The sequence below is a fragment of the Mchenga conophoros genome, linkage group LG16 (genome assembly GCF_057382185.1).
Source record: "Mchenga conophoros isolate Kocher_MC1m ecotype Shallow Benthic linkage group LG16, M_conophoros_male_GT1.1, whole genome shotgun sequence".
Lineage (NCBI taxonomy): Eukaryota > Metazoa > Chordata > Actinopteri > Cichliformes > Cichlidae > Mchenga > Mchenga conophoros.
This window is the reverse complement of record NC_140541.1, coordinates 25,820,814-25,835,785: the sequence shown is the minus strand read 5'-3', so window position 1 is coordinate 25,835,785 and position 14,972 is coordinate 25,820,814. Positions and strand designations below refer to the sequence as shown.

The 14,972-nt window shown below is 42.3% G+C and overlaps 1 protein-coding gene across 7 annotated transcripts in view; it reads right to left on the bottom strand.

Annotated features, from left to right (window-relative positions):
* dip2a (DIP2 acetate--CoA ligase A) overlaps nt 1–14,972 on the bottom strand; it is a 91,040-nt gene that overhangs the window by 11,242 nt on the left and 64,826 nt on the right. For 3 of the 7 annotated variants that reach the window (XM_085250348.1, XM_085250349.1, XM_085250350.1), the window contains exons 6-24: nt 14,794–14,931; nt 12,413–12,454; nt 9,213–9,332; nt 8,039–8,236; nt 7,763–7,854; nt 6,562–6,672; nt 5,487–5,610; nt 5,294–5,403; nt 5,039–5,141; nt 4,540–4,604; nt 3,987–4,080; nt 3,452–3,571; nt 3,193–3,307; nt 2,570–2,709; nt 2,036–2,172; nt 1,712–1,792; nt 638–765; nt 432–546; nt 75–276 (exon numbers count right to left, since the gene is read on the bottom strand). In XM_085250348.1, the coding sequence (XP_085106474.1) occupies nt 75–276; nt 432–546; nt 638–765; nt 1,712–1,792; nt 2,036–2,172; nt 2,570–2,709; nt 3,193–3,307; nt 3,452–3,571; nt 3,987–4,080; nt 4,540–4,604; nt 5,039–5,141; nt 5,294–5,403; nt 5,487–5,610; nt 6,562–6,672; nt 7,763–7,854; nt 8,039–8,236; nt 9,213–9,332; nt 12,413–12,454; nt 14,794–14,931 (2,235 nt within the window). The remainder of the gene's footprint in view (nt 1–74; nt 277–431; nt 547–637; nt 766–1,711; nt 1,793–2,035; nt 2,173–2,569; nt 2,710–3,192; nt 3,308–3,451; nt 3,572–3,986; nt 4,081–4,539; nt 4,605–5,038; nt 5,142–5,293; nt 5,404–5,486; nt 5,611–6,561; nt 6,673–7,762; nt 7,855–8,038; nt 8,237–9,212; nt 9,333–12,412; nt 12,455–14,793; nt 14,932–14,972) is intronic. The other 4 variants (XM_085250351.1, XM_085250352.1, XM_085250353.1 and 1 more) reach the window with 2 other exon arrangements.

Below are 14,972 nucleotides of genomic sequence, written 5' to 3'. Positions count from 1 at the left end.
TCATTTTAAGGCAAACATATTGGAATAATTATTGTTGTGTTTTTGATCTCAGAGTGAGGTGTCTTGTGGTCTACCTGGCTGTTTCTGTCTCGGCTTGGGCAGGTTAGTGACGCATGTGTGAGGGCACATAAGGACATTGCAGGGGTGTAAAGCACCCTCCAGGAAGCGCTGCTTGGTCTCAGATATATGGATGCCGCCGAGGGGAGCCTTAGGAAGCGTGTTAGCAGGTACCAGAGCCAGGCAGTACACCCCAACCTGATGGATGCTGTCTATGGCCTGAAAACAAACAGCGAGGTTACACAAAGCTGTCAAGTGACGACTTTTACAGTGCCTGCTTTATATTTTTTTTGGTAAAGTTTGAGATTCATTTATTATTTTATAAACATGTAAATTCAAAAATAAACCAAATCAAAACAAAAAATATTGAGGACCTGGAGGACACGGCTCATCCACTGGAAGCTGTCTTCCTCTGAGGCGTCTGGCCTCTGCTCTGCCACCACAACGATCCTCTCGTCGTGCAGTACAGACACAGAAAACACTGCGATCCTGGGGAGCAAAGCAACACCGTCACAAACTGGCTGTCCTGCTCAACAAGAAGTGCAAACTTTCATAATTTCCATGCCGCTTCCTCCTTTACCTTCCCCTGTACACAAACTTCATGGGCTCCACGGCCAGCGCTGTGGCAACTACGTCATCAGCGTTATGTCTCCGCCCACTGACGACCATCAGTCCATCCATCTTTCCCACAACAAACACAAGGCTGTCCTGGAAAGAGTCACAAAAGTTCATGTGGTGATCCGCACAACACACGAGCTCCTGGTGCAAAGAAATCTGAATGCCTCAAAAGGTTTACAGACGTCTTATAAACTATCATCAAACTCTTCATCCAGGAGCTGTCATGTCCTCAAAGGGAAAACAATTATGCTTTAAACTCGGAAATAAAAAAAACATCACCATTTGTCAAGTGATAATGACACTGGTATGATCATCTCCATGATTTTAACAAATAAACTCAGGTCAGCTCCATCTTTCACTGGTTTGAAAGTCTATAAACACAAAAGCAATCCTTCAAAATAAAGAGATTTACGTTTCTTTCTTTCTTTTGAAACTGCTGAATAATCCAATTCAGAAATAAACTGCCGACAGGGAGTTTAGTGAAATATCCTAAAAGAAAAATTAATCTTTTAGACTAAAATCAAATGCCATAGCCTCAGAGACCGTTTTCTTCAATTCTGTGAGCACATTAAATTAAAATACGAACAAATACCTGCAACAATTACAGAGATGATTGGTCTTTGCGCATTGACTGGATGGACCCTTTAACTGGGCAATCTAATGTTGCAAATAGTTAGTTTAGTTAGTAAAACATTTGCATATTTGTTACTAAACTCACTGTTGACTAACAACCACTAACACAAACCATTGAGAGTCTTCCTGAGTAATTTAGAAAATCACAAACCAGAGTAGAGGCAACAAGATGGTAAAACTGATAATATTACATGTGGCGCTTCATGCTGATTATTTCTGACAGATATTAATATCTGTTCTATTAAGCAGAAAAACCCATTATCATTATTTTTTATTTTTTGCTGCCAGAACGGTCACAGAGGTACTAGAGATCTGAAAGGACAGTTAAAATGTACCTGTGTAAAGCTGTAAGACTGACATTAAATCAAGGGAAGGTTAAAAGGAAATCTAAAGAGGAACTTACTGGCCCTACAAAGCCCAGCAGTGAGGTTCTAGTGAAAGGTCGGCCACTGATCGGGATCCCAGACGGTGTTACAGGGACAGTCTGCAAGAAGATACAACACTATTAAAACCAAACATCAAAACAAACAGATACTGCCTTCACTTAATAGAAGTCCAATCAGATGATGACTCATTTAATTTTAGTGCTATCAATTAAGAAGATTTTTAGAAATGTGGTGCTATTACACTGCACATATGAAGTGACACTCATGAATAATAAGATTAGGAGAAAAGCGCTGAATCCTTTGTCACACCTGACCACTTACAGAAATAACGAAACACCAACCTCAAAGATGTTCTTGGTCATGCCTGGGAGGCCGTAGTAAGCGACACCGGTGCTGCCTGAGCTCACGCAGATCTCTCCGACCTCGTCTGTCTGACAGAGATAAGGTATTCCCTCGGCTCGCACCACACAGACCAAGGCTGGAAATGCAAAATGGACACAGAAGGATGGGCACAAGGAAGAATGAGTCATAAGGTCAATATTTAAATCGATTCAAAGATCCCGGTTTGCATTAAGCTTTTCAAAAACTTCTATGAAACACTTCAAAAAGTTCAAACAGTAAAATTTGGTAAATAATTTCATTTAAGTTGGATGTGGTGATTTATTGGTGATGCGTTTAAAATGTTGTTTTAAAAGAGGCTTTTAAGGTGAATATTTTGCTACAAGCACTTTTATATGGTTAGATATTTCAGTGTCAGCATGTACACATTTTTTTTTTTAATTTTTGAAAATCTCCTTTTTCTCAACCTTCTTCAGAATCAGTATTTTAGTCATTAACATCAGTAAAATGTTAATAATGTGCATGGTATACTGTACCTCCAGGCATGACCTGTCCCACATCCTGCACTGTAAGAACAGAGAGTTTCTCCTCAGTGTCCACACGGATCACCCCATGACTCAGCCCACCCATGGACAGCACCGCCTTCCCGGGAGGAGGAACCCCCATTTCTGGAGGTCTGCGGGACACACAGTCATGCTATTACTTAAGCCATACTATCACTTAAATTCTTCCTTTTCTGCTTACGGCAGTCAGACTGAGCCATCTACTGGTGTAGTACAGTGACAGCAGTACTAACACTTAAAAAGAAGATATGAACTGGTTCTGGAGAAATTTAATGACTCTGTGGCTCCATCACATTTCTTAACTCTTGCATATATTTAAATTTGCATTTCTCTCACTAAAAATAGTGCCAGCTTTTCAACTTGAAGCATTTTCTTGCCTCCCAATCCGTCTGGCATCGTAATCTTCCTCCAAAACTGAGCTTCACAATCAGCAGAAAGCTGTGAGACTCTACAGTCTGCGCTGTGATCAACAGAACAAATCTCCCTTCCTCCCTGCAGGAAACAGCTGATGTTGCAAGCATGGTGTGACATAACAGCAGCACAGAAAGCCAAAGAGGCTGCTTTTGTTCTCGTCAGGTGCAGTAACGGAAGCGCACCTGCGGATGGCGACAGTCATTGCTTCTGAAGAGCTGGCACATGGACAGATCACCTCAGGTCGCAGCCCACGTGACTGAAACACGTTGAGGAAGGCATCGCAGGAGGATATCGACCCTGGGGTAACACACACACACACACACACACACACACACACACACACACACAGAGCACCAGGCAGACAAACAAAGCAAATCAATAATAATTTCTTGGGACTCCAGGGTGTTGTTTTATTAAATGAGCCTCTGCAGATGGACTCACATGGGTTAGCTCCGTCAGCAACGATAAGCATTCGCAGTGAGCTCAGGCTGATGTCTCTCTGGTCTCTCTGGGCCAGCAGAGACCAGTGCATGTCCCTCGACTTCACCACTGCTACCCGAGCTGCACGGGGGACACAAAGACAAAAGCAATGACCGACACAATCATGACCTCTGTGGTCCAGTTTGACGAGATCATAAAACCAGACAGCAAGGAGCGACGCAAGCTGACTCAGTCGCCAACAGATGATTGAGCAGAGCTGTGGATCAGTTTTATTCAGGGCACACAACCCCAGAAATCAATAGGTCCAACAAATGATCTCTTTAATCCATCCACTCGTGTCAAACGTGCACTGAGAATCAAAACAGTAACAAGCAGGAATAAAATCTGGTCTTCTTAACAATAAAACACCTGAAGTGTATCTTCCCTAAGGTAGCTTCTTGTGAAAAGTGTGCTCTGTCCTCGTTTTCCGAATTAAACAGCAACAAAAAAAGATCTAAATTCCTTACTAACCCTAAATAGATGGACTGGCCCTTACCTTTATATGTGTGAACCTTCATTATCCAAGACAGAGGGTTGACTTTCATCAGGGAGTAGGGAATGCTGATCACATGCATCCGATTCATGACGCTCTGCCAGGAGAGCAGTAAGCATTGAGATGAGCTCCAATATATGCCAGAAATGCATCACAACTAAATGAGGTCACTGTAAACACGCTGCAGGTTATGATTTTATCTGCCAAGAGTACAAAAATAAGCCTGTTTATACACGTAACAACAAATCACGTATGACCTAAGGCACCGGGAATTCTCATGCATGTTTGAAAGCAGTCAATCAAAGCTGGGATGTCTGTGTCAGTGGAAGCAGCTTTATTTTTCACAGGTTTGAAACTCCTCAGTGGTTAGATAAGATGCTTTTTCCCCCCCATCAGGACTTCATTAGTTTGAATGCATTTACATACTGATAAAGGCCTCAGTGGGAAGCCGGTTAGATAAGTTTCAGTTTTTATCTGCAAACTGAGCTCAGATCTCCTCCATTTCTCATTATATAAGCGCCCCATTAGCTCTACTAGAGGTCTGGAGACTACTTACAGTGAGAACACCGTGCCATAATCCTGCTTCTCTCTTGAAGTCCAGGACGTTGGTTATCGTCTCACCTACAAATAAAAAAAAGGAGAATTTTCAAGGTTAGGAGCACAACACAGTTACATAAGTTTCTGTAATTCTGACTGTAGCAGCAGTGGTTTGAGTAAGCCAAATTAAGTTACAGAAACAGATCCGGAGAGTCTCTGGGGGTTGCTGGTGCTGTTTGCAGTTACTCAGAACAAAAGTAGGACACTAGAAGAAAGGAGCTACTTTATGTTCTCTTTCTTTTTAAGCAGACCTGACCCAGGTATGATGGAAGGAACGCAACCAACTGAGCAGCTGCATTTATCAAATGAGACTGTATTTACACCTAAAAGTGTCTCAGAGCATTTCTCCTGCCAGCACCAACTGAACTTTCTCCATGTCGGAAGAAGTGATAAATGATGGAGGGAAAAATTGCAGAAACAAAGTATGACCAAAAAAGTAAATTAAGATTCCTCCTCACCTTCAGTGTAGCCACAGGCCTGCGTGAGGGCATGACAGTGAGCCAGCATGGCTGAATGGGACACTGTGATTCCCATGGTGCTTCCTTCTTTGCTGGTTTTATACTAGATGTAAGAAGCATAAAGGGAAAAAAAAACAGTTTCATTAGGAAGAAAAAGGATCTGGTAAAAACAAAAACTGCCTAATAAGTTGAATAAGTAAAAAACAAATCCAGTAAAAACCATCGCGTCACATCCTTTGATTAAACCCCACTTACTTCTATGTAGGCAATGTCGTTACTGGCTTCCCGTATTGGAGGGTGCCAGTCTTTTGGAGGCTTCACAACATGTTTTCCATCTGTCACAAACCACAGCAACCGCGGCCAGCCTGCAGAGACAGAGACATGAAGTCATCTCAAACCAAATGAAACTATGCACACACATTCACAATGAAAACAAAACAGGCTGTACCTTTGAAAGTGGCAACCTCCCCTGTTTGTGCTTTGGGCAGGCCTTTCTGACAGGCGTCAGTGGTCAGTGCCAACGTGACGCCGCAGCTGCCCAACAGAAAGCCGATCTGTTGACTTCCCGCATCCTGGGGGAGCAAAGAGAGTATCTGTCACACACAACGATCAACTACTAAAAACAGAAAAATTCAAAATAACTTTGAGAAAGGATGCGCCGAGGGAATGTGGGAATTGCTAATGGAGTGAAAACAAGGCAATGACAAGAAGAAGAAGAAGAAAACAAAGAAGAAGAAGAAACCTCAGAGCATCACAGCAGCATCAAAGCAGCAGCAGGTGAGCAAGCGGAGTGACGGCCAGTCACTATTAAAAACTCTACTGCTGTGCATCAAAGCCAGACTGTAGCAGGAATGAAACCCGAGATCTGACACACGCTCGCTCCTATTTGATTGGCTGTGCAAATGAGCTTATAGCTAAACTCGTGCTGTGCAAAGTGCGCTGCTCAGAAAAGCAAAAAAAAAAAAAGGTGGGAGACTCAAGATGGGTGGGGAGAGGCGGAAAGAAAGAAGAGGAGGGTAATAGGGATAAAGAGAGGGACACAACGAGAGGACGAGGAATGATAGGAGCTGACAGAGTGAGCAAATGAGCGTCTGACTCCTGAGAACAGTTGGCCTGTGATCTATTTTGACTAGAATAACACATCATTTCACCTCACTCAAATCTCATTAATTACAGCACAGAGTCTGCCAACAGCATGCTTATAAAGGGCAATCACGAACAGGCATTAATATTCAGGCTGTGCAACTAATATGGATAAATTTAGATCGGCTTGAGCTGATCGATGCTCTGGGAACCGCAAAACATCATAAGCTAATACTCTGCATTTAAACATTTAAGAGATCAGATTTACAAAGATGTGATTTAGCGTAAGGAACGTCAAAGAGAGTGAAGATTAGCACTGAATCAAAAACTGCATCTGACTTAAGTACGTCTCTCATGTAAACACATTGAGGTCAGATGTCCAGTAGGGGTCAGTAAAACGTCAAAAATCACACATTCCCAGGAGACCCTCATTGCTTTACCTTTCTGGTCAGCGGCACTTCAATAGGTACAGGTACGAGCTCCGCCAGGAGACAGCCGTAGAAGGCCACCATGAACATCACCGGATCATTGTTGGGGAAAACAAGTGCAACCTGCAGGTGTGTTCAAGACATGGTTACAATACACCAACATTACTGTTTTAATGGACAGTATTGTGGACTGACGGTGACACTAAACATGTCATACAAATAATAAAGCTTTAAAGTTTAAGAAATCATTGCTTTCTACCAGAGAGTTAGTTGACAACTCTAGCTTCACAACAATAATATTTATATTTTCAATAAATCCTTGGTTTTAGTCAACAGTCAGTTATTCTATCTTGGCTTGGGTCTGTTTTCTGTTCACTGTAGCCCCCATTAAACGTGAAACTGCCGTTTTTGCATCAGACAAAAATCACACATGCACCATCTCGCACCAAAACAAACAGGCTTCTCAGCCAGCCTCCCCCATCTTTTTTGATTATTTTAGACAAGAAAAAAAGTCCAGCCACAACGATTAACCCAAGCAAGTCAACTAGACCCAAGCCGAGCCGTTTTTGCAGCTTTCCTCTGCTCAGGGTGAAACTGAAAGCAGAGGAGCAGAGGAGAGCCGCAAAACAACTTTAGAGACCCTGAAAATGAGATGAAATTAAATGTCTACACATAAATTAGGTTTTTAAACTTTACAGTTATGAACTGTGCCAGACTGGGCTCGCTCATTTCACTTTTACGTTCCCAGTCAAAGATTTCAAGGTAATAATGTAGATACAGACTTGGCTTAACACAAACATGTGAGGAATGGGACTTTCCTCTCTGCTAAGAAGTAAGGAAGCACTCCATTAATTATTTCATAGGAAAAAAAAATTTGTTTTCTGCTATATTAATGTTCCAAATTCAAATAGAATATTAAAGCTTTTAAGTGGATCTAAAACAACAAAAGTAAACGCAAATTAGAGAGCTGGTCACTTTTTCATCTAGCAGGAAAAGGCAGTAACTATATTTCCCAAAAGGTTCCTATGTAGGAATACTTTCAGCCCCCTGTTTTGTTTTGTTTTGTTTTATTTTATTTTCTCACGTCATTGAATTTATTTGGTGATTAATTCCATGTTGAATATTTGTAATAGTGCTGATTGATTGAGTGAAATGCCAAAAAATGTAACACATTCAATCGCCACCGAACACACTGTAATATATCATGACTTACTCTGTCTCCAGGCACGAGCAGAGGCTCATTTCTGCTGCTCAGCTTATTAAGAAGCGTATAGGCCAGTTTCTGACTGCGGGTCCACAGTTTACCTGCAGAGGTTAACACACATTGTCAACGAGTGCCTTTGATTTAACTATTCTAACCTGCAAAACAACATTTAAACAGCAGAATACATCATGTCTGTTTTTCAAAGACACAGTGGATGAAAAGAGGTGCTATTCTTTTCCATCTGAATTGTCATTTCTGGGCCAACATCCACAGGCTAACACCTACCATAGGTGAGTGTGTAGACGGGCTTGCCAGCATTGTCGAGTGCTGTCAGGCAGGGGCTCTTGGGCTGAGTGGTTCCCCACCTTTGTAGGGCTGCTGGCAAGGAGGGAGGCCAGTTGGTCACCACCCCAAGAGGCTCCCCTTCCAGGGGACACATCTGCTGGCCTTCTGGCTTTGGCTGGTTGGGATCTGGCTGCTGGACTGAAAACATGAAGAAGATGAATTGGACATCTTTAAGACTTTGATTCGAATTGAGCGTAATATAAGCTCCTGAGCTGCTTGATAAAGAAGACCGGCTAGTCTGCAAAGAAATGGTAAATATGTAAATTAAACAACACTTGTAAGGAGGACAGGGGAGGAAAAAAAGAGTGTGAGAAAAAAAAGACAATGAGGAAGGTGTGATGGAAAAGGAAAAGCTGGAGGATATACAGTGAGCTGTGTTCTGTCCTCATGAGTCTAAGCTGCCTATTATTCCTACTTGTGAGAAACTCGAAGCTGCTGCTTACTGGAAATCAGTCTCGCCTCGCTCCTTCTTTAAGTACTCTATTGACTTCTGGATTTGACTTCCATCTCTTCATCTCTATTCTTACCTTCAGACTCTCTGAGCAGTAGAGTTCAGACCTGTTTAAAGAAGCAGGTAAGCCATATCTCTGCCAAATATAACATCTTTATCAGTGTTTGGATCCTACCTCTGAGTGTGTTTTTCTGCTCACACTGAAGCTTGCCATACCACAAGGAGAAGCTTTACAGTTACCTGCTGATGCACTGCTATTCCCGCAGCATTTTCATTCACTCAGTGTTTATTCAGAGTGGCAGAGTACCACCCAGACCCACCGATGGGTTTGGTTGGAATGGAGGAAATGGTTAGGAAGGGCTGGTCCAGTCCGTGTGCACTTCCCTAAAAAATTCCCTTTCAACACCTGGTGGTCTTCGGGGCCAAAATAACCACCACTGAGCTAAAACCGTGCCTTGGTGGTTTACTTGTGGGACCTGGCAAGGTCACAGTCACATTTTTATCTCAGCCACAACAAGAATTAGACAGATCACTATTATTAGAGCTGGAAAACCAACGCGATGTGAGCATCACATTCGAAAGAGTAGGAGTGTGAAAGAGTTTCTCTTCACGAAGATTTATTGATTCAGCAGAATCACTGTAATTACATTCAGGTGGGCTTACCATCCAAAAGCTCCTCAAAGTCGTCAACAAAGAACTCGCGCAACGGTGGACGCTTTGGTCTCTTCAGTGTATTGAGCAGCTGCTGGATTTTGTTGGAGACGCGACTGTTGACTGGAACACCTATAAAATGAGTTTTATGGAGATGAAAAGACAAAAAAAAGGTTGGGAGGACATAAACATGACAAGAAAAAAAAACATGTAGAGAAATACAGACGGGAAAAAGTGGAGATAATTGTGATGGCGCAGGTGGGACGTGGGCATGTGCAGACAGATTGATTGAGAGATTGATGGAGGACGGGGGTGGATAAGGGAGGGACAGATAAGGAAAGAAAAGGAGACAAGGTCAGTGTGTTTTTCTAATGAGGCACAGAGGACAACCAGCTGTCAGTCACACTGTGGCAGGACAACAAAGCAGTGGAGCACGAGGTCCTGCGCTGTACAGTCACCTTAAAGACATAGTGTTTTAGTAGGAAGTCTCAGGAATCACTGCGAGACCTCAAAGGCTAAGAAAAAAGGAAATCAGGAAACGAGGAGCCGCCTCGCCTGCTGCCTAGCAACAAAGATGTACTCGCTGCAGAAAATGATTCATGAGGTGTCTCAAAAGGTGCCTGTTTCATGCTATAAAATATAGACAGTGAGAGGCTAAAATCACCTAACCCCGACTTAAATCAGAACACAGATAAATGGTCTGACATGCATGTTACACTTTAAAATTAACCCTTAAATCGTTTTTTTTTTTATATAAAAACTGAGCCAGATCATAAAAGGAGAGAAAACAAGACAAACAAAACAACAAACAAAATAATAGACTCCGAATGAAACTTGCGTTGTGCCGTTAGAGTCATGTTTGAGGTGAGGTTCAGTCTATAAACATCATCAGACATTATTTTTACCCGATAAATATACAGTTAGCTTTAAAAGGGGGGCAGCTGTGTTCGACAACCCAGACAGCCACGGGAGCTAAAGGCCACAGCTGCACACTGCTTGCCTGATTTATCTTACTATAATAAGCCTAGCTCAGACAGACCCTGCCTCCTCATGCAGGGACAGATGTACCAGGGATCGACCCTGTGGGGGTCAGTGCAGCACCTGATGGACCAATTAGACAGCAGCCCCTAACATCCTGGCTCTGAACTCCCCCACCCACCTCATCATGAGGCTTGATCGCTCATATCTGGACCAACCAGGACCCGTCTGTGATGATGACGATAATTAATGTGTTCATGATCTTATAATGAATGCATTTACAGCCATAAATTGCTGTAGTAATCTCTGGCTCTTCCTTAATGTGGGACAAAATGTTACACCACGTCTTTACAGTAAACAATAACAGAGTTATAGGATCGGGCTAGTATTAGTCCATCTTTTTCCTATTGTTAACAAATCCCAGCCAAAAATTGTCTCTGGGGCCCAGTCTTGCTGAGCACTTTAAACATAAAAATGCGTCATAAAAACACGGTCCTGTTTTTTAAAAACATTCAATTTCCTGTGTCAGCTGGGCACTGCAGCTTTTAGGATTTTCTATTCAGACATTTATATTTGCAAAGGTGTGTTTATAGTGACTATCTCCAGCCATGGATTTAGGCAGGATGGTGTACAGTATGTGAAACTGGCTCAAAATAACCCACAGTGACTCATAATGAGGGAACATGTTGCCCACTGCAACAGCATGGTTCACTTGATGCATTTGTCATTGTTTCTGGATGATAATGGAGGTCGGCGGGATAAAAATAAGCCTTATCAGGCTACAGATACAATAAACACCTGTTCGTAATAATAACTTACTGTTGCTTTTGGTCTTTTGATAGGATAAAGCGATGTGGAAAAGAAAGTTTGCATAGGGCTCTGTGCAGTGCTGTGAAAACTAACTATGGAGCATGACTCATCAGCTTGTAGAACCACATTTAGCAGCAATAACTTGAAGTAATAATTTTCTGTATGACTTTATCAGTCTCTCACATCGTTTTGAAGGTATTTTTGGCTGCTCTTCTTTATAACATTGCTTTAATTTCATTGAGGTTTGCCTCAATTCATTTATGCACAGCTCTGTTAGGTCTCACGACATCATTTCAGCCAGCTTGAGGTTTGGACTTTGACTGGGTCATTGCAACACCTTGAGCATTTTCTTGTCTCTAATTCAGCCATTCTGTTTTCTGCTGTGGTTGGTATCACAGTCCTGTTGTATAACCTAATTTCAGCAGAGCTTTATCGGTCAGATATGACCTTGATGTACAGACGAGTTCATGGCTATCTTAATGACTGCAACGTCCCCAGGTCCTTTAGCCCAGATCATTGACAGATGGTCTGAGGTGTTTGTGTTGAGATGCTGTATAACACTTCCTAGACTGATGGACAGCAAGAGCTGTTTCTTTAAGATCACTGCTTCTTGTCTTTGTTCATTGTCACCATGTTAACAAACCTGAATGCCCCAGACCAGCAAACTGCCAAAACTTGTGCTTTTAAGAGTTATTAGATTAACTGCTACCTACCCTTTTAATTCCTATGGAAGTTGTAATGGTTTACTTTTCACAGTACTGCACAAAATTCTGTAAGAAATTAATTTTTTAAACGATTGCAAGCTGAAAACAGCGCGAAAATACTGAATTTGTATCGGCAAAATTTGTGCATAAAACACCAACACACACAGTGTCAGTATCCAAGTACAGATGGAGCCAAAGCTACTGCGTGACTTGTTTTTTCTTTACACACATCTATGTGTCAAAAAAATGCCAGCAGTCCTAGAGAGCTGCCATCAAAGAAGTCACTGCGTGGCTGCGGGCTAGCTGTCAAAGAAGAAGTGAGAAACAGACTGACAGTTGTTTTCAGTTTGAGATAAGAAAACAGTCTGTCAACATAGTAATTAGTCGCAAGGCCAAACGAAGAGTTACACCTCTGCTTAAACGCACTCACTTTCTAAAGACATTCAGGTTAGACGTTGCCTGAAGATGCTATAAACGGTAGAGCACTTGCAACATACTCAACTATACAAACACAAACACACTCACATGCACACTGTATCACTGAATTCACTGTAGCTGTGCATATTTTTTTTATAACACACAAGATTTGGACAAGTGTCACAGTAAACCTGACAGTGGAGGTGAGAGGCAGAGATGCAAAGACACACAAATACAAACGCACATACAGCAGAGTGCACATACAGCAGGCTGCCATAGAGCTGAAGGAGCAGTTATAAATACCATCAATTAAACTGAGGGATCCTTCACCTCTCCACTCACATCCTAGAGGAGAGACACATCAGGATGTCAATGAAGCGCTCCTGTGAACTTTCTGGATGACGGGGGATTTATATGTCTGCACTGAATCATAAAACCACAGAACCCTTCTGAAAACCTTCGCCGTAACCCGAGGTGCACCTCCCCGAGGATGTAACTATGCATCGTGTTGACGCAACCAGTGAGAGAATAACAATCATTGCCTCACTATAAGGACTCACAGATGTCAGCAGATTGCTGGAAGGAGTTTCCACAAAGTACTGGACTTTGTGTGAGGGAATGTAAGAAGAAGTGGGAAAAACCTGAGGGGCAAATATGTTTGCGTGGGGATCAAGGAGGGAAAAGAGTGCCAGCATTTTATTTGTTTCCATTTTGGCTGGCATCTAAAAAAAAAAAAAAAAAACACAACATAGGCTCTAGAAAGATTCGTGCAAAAGTCAAAATCGGCCGTGAGCGTGAATGTGTAAGAAATCTACAGCTGCCACAGGCAAGTGAGAGTGGGATTATAATGGAATCACACTGTTGTTTTACCACTTTCACCATGTTTAGTAATCAGCATAGGAAAACCTGCAGTTTAGATCCATAGATTTAACCACTACTTCCTGCTTTTGTGTCAGCTAGGTTGTTTAGTATTTAAGAATCCAGAGCACGGGTGGCAGGGAGATTATAGGCTCTCTGCTCAAGGTGTCCTCCGGTTTTCAAGCTGCCTGATTATTAACAAACTGAATGAATGAAGATGAACTCAGACAAAGAAAGTGGAGCAGATTTAATGAACCAGTCAACCTCATTGTCATCTGTAGCAAGATGCTGGTTTTCTTTCATAGGTCTCAAGTAATCTCAACTCATACAAAAAATAAAACACTGTCATATATGATGGAGATGTTTGGAAAATAGGCATTCAGGTCACTCACTCTGTTTCTTAGTAGTAAAATACAGTATAATGTATGATGATGCAGCACAGAGCACCTGACATTATGAAGAAAACAGATACTGGTATATAACCATTATGCCTTAAATGTAAATTGGTGACTGGGAAATATATGCATTGTTTCTAGAGTGGTCCATGTTCTGGTCCTACATAACTAAGGATACTTTCACAATATTAAACACACATTAAAAGTAAAGGCCCAGTCATGTGACAAACCGACCTATATGGGGCGTACCCTGCCTTTCACCCTATAACAGCTTGGATCGTCTCCAGCCCTAACGCAACTCTAAACTCAATAACCTGTTAAGATAATGGAAAAAAAGTTTTGTAAGGTTCAAAGACTATTGTGGACGCCACCTAAAATGGAATCACACTAGAAGATGTATATGTAAGTGGATTTACGAAAAACCTCTGCCTGTAACTCAGCGGTTTAGGAAAGTGTTCAGGGTTCTTCCAACGGCGAGACTCTCTGCCAAGTTAAAGGTGAACTGACAACTTTTTGGATATATGGGCCTCTTATAGACCGCTAAATGATGTCATGCTAAAGGGAAAAGGACTTGTTGGGTTAGAAATTTGAAGGAGACGGTGGGTGATAACAAGCGTAAGCACACAGCAGTTATAGGGAATGAGTGTGTCCTCCCTTACGGCAATTTGATAAACCAAAACATATTTTATGGTTGGGTAAATGAAACCCTACTTACATTTTACTCCAATTCTGCTAATTTTCCTATAAGAGAAAGCCAAAACTTCTTTAGGACACCAAATTTGTTTTTATATGGAATAAAAACCACACTCCCTCACCCACCTCCCTTCTTTTCTTCTTAGCTCAGGCTGTAATTAATGTGCTCAACTGTGTTTTTTTTTTTTTAAACCTACCTTAAAATGAGGTGGAACATGACCTGTTAATACTGTATTTACTGTATTTGTATGTACCTATCCTCTGCAGCATCCACTGCCCCATGCTGGTAGCAGTACTGAAGCCATACAAGCAAAGGCACGGTTTGAATGACGAATAATGTTTGGAGGCTATTTTATGCACAGATCCACCAACAACATGGCAAAAACTGAGCGCAAAACCGAGCACCTAATGATCCGTTTTATGTCATGACTCAAATATTTGTTTGCCGCAGAGAAGCGAGACCATGATGCTGTGTAAATCTTTACTGTCTCAGTGTTTCTGTTAGTTAACAGAACCAAACATTACGGCAGGAACGTGATGGATTTTTCAGGGAGGGTGGGGGGTGGAGAGGTGCACCGTTACCGTGGCAACATGAGCAGGTCAGTCAGTAGCTTTTGCCAGTCACGTTGGCAGACTGACTAAGGAGAAGACAGAGGGACAAACAGCAGGGGAGAAGGAAAACGGGAGTTGACTTTGCGTGTATATGTGTGTGTGAGTGTGAGTGGGCAGGAAACTCACCATCTGCGGTCTCCATGACGCTGGTGTGGTGGTTGAAGCCGCGGGAAACGCCTCGCACCGAGGCCACATGGGGCCGCTCTGCGTGATGCGAGGAGCGCTCCGACAGCCCCGTCACGTCAGGGGGCGCTGAGTGGTTATCTGTGATGAGTGGGGGTGTCGGGGGTTAAAAGGTCAAATTT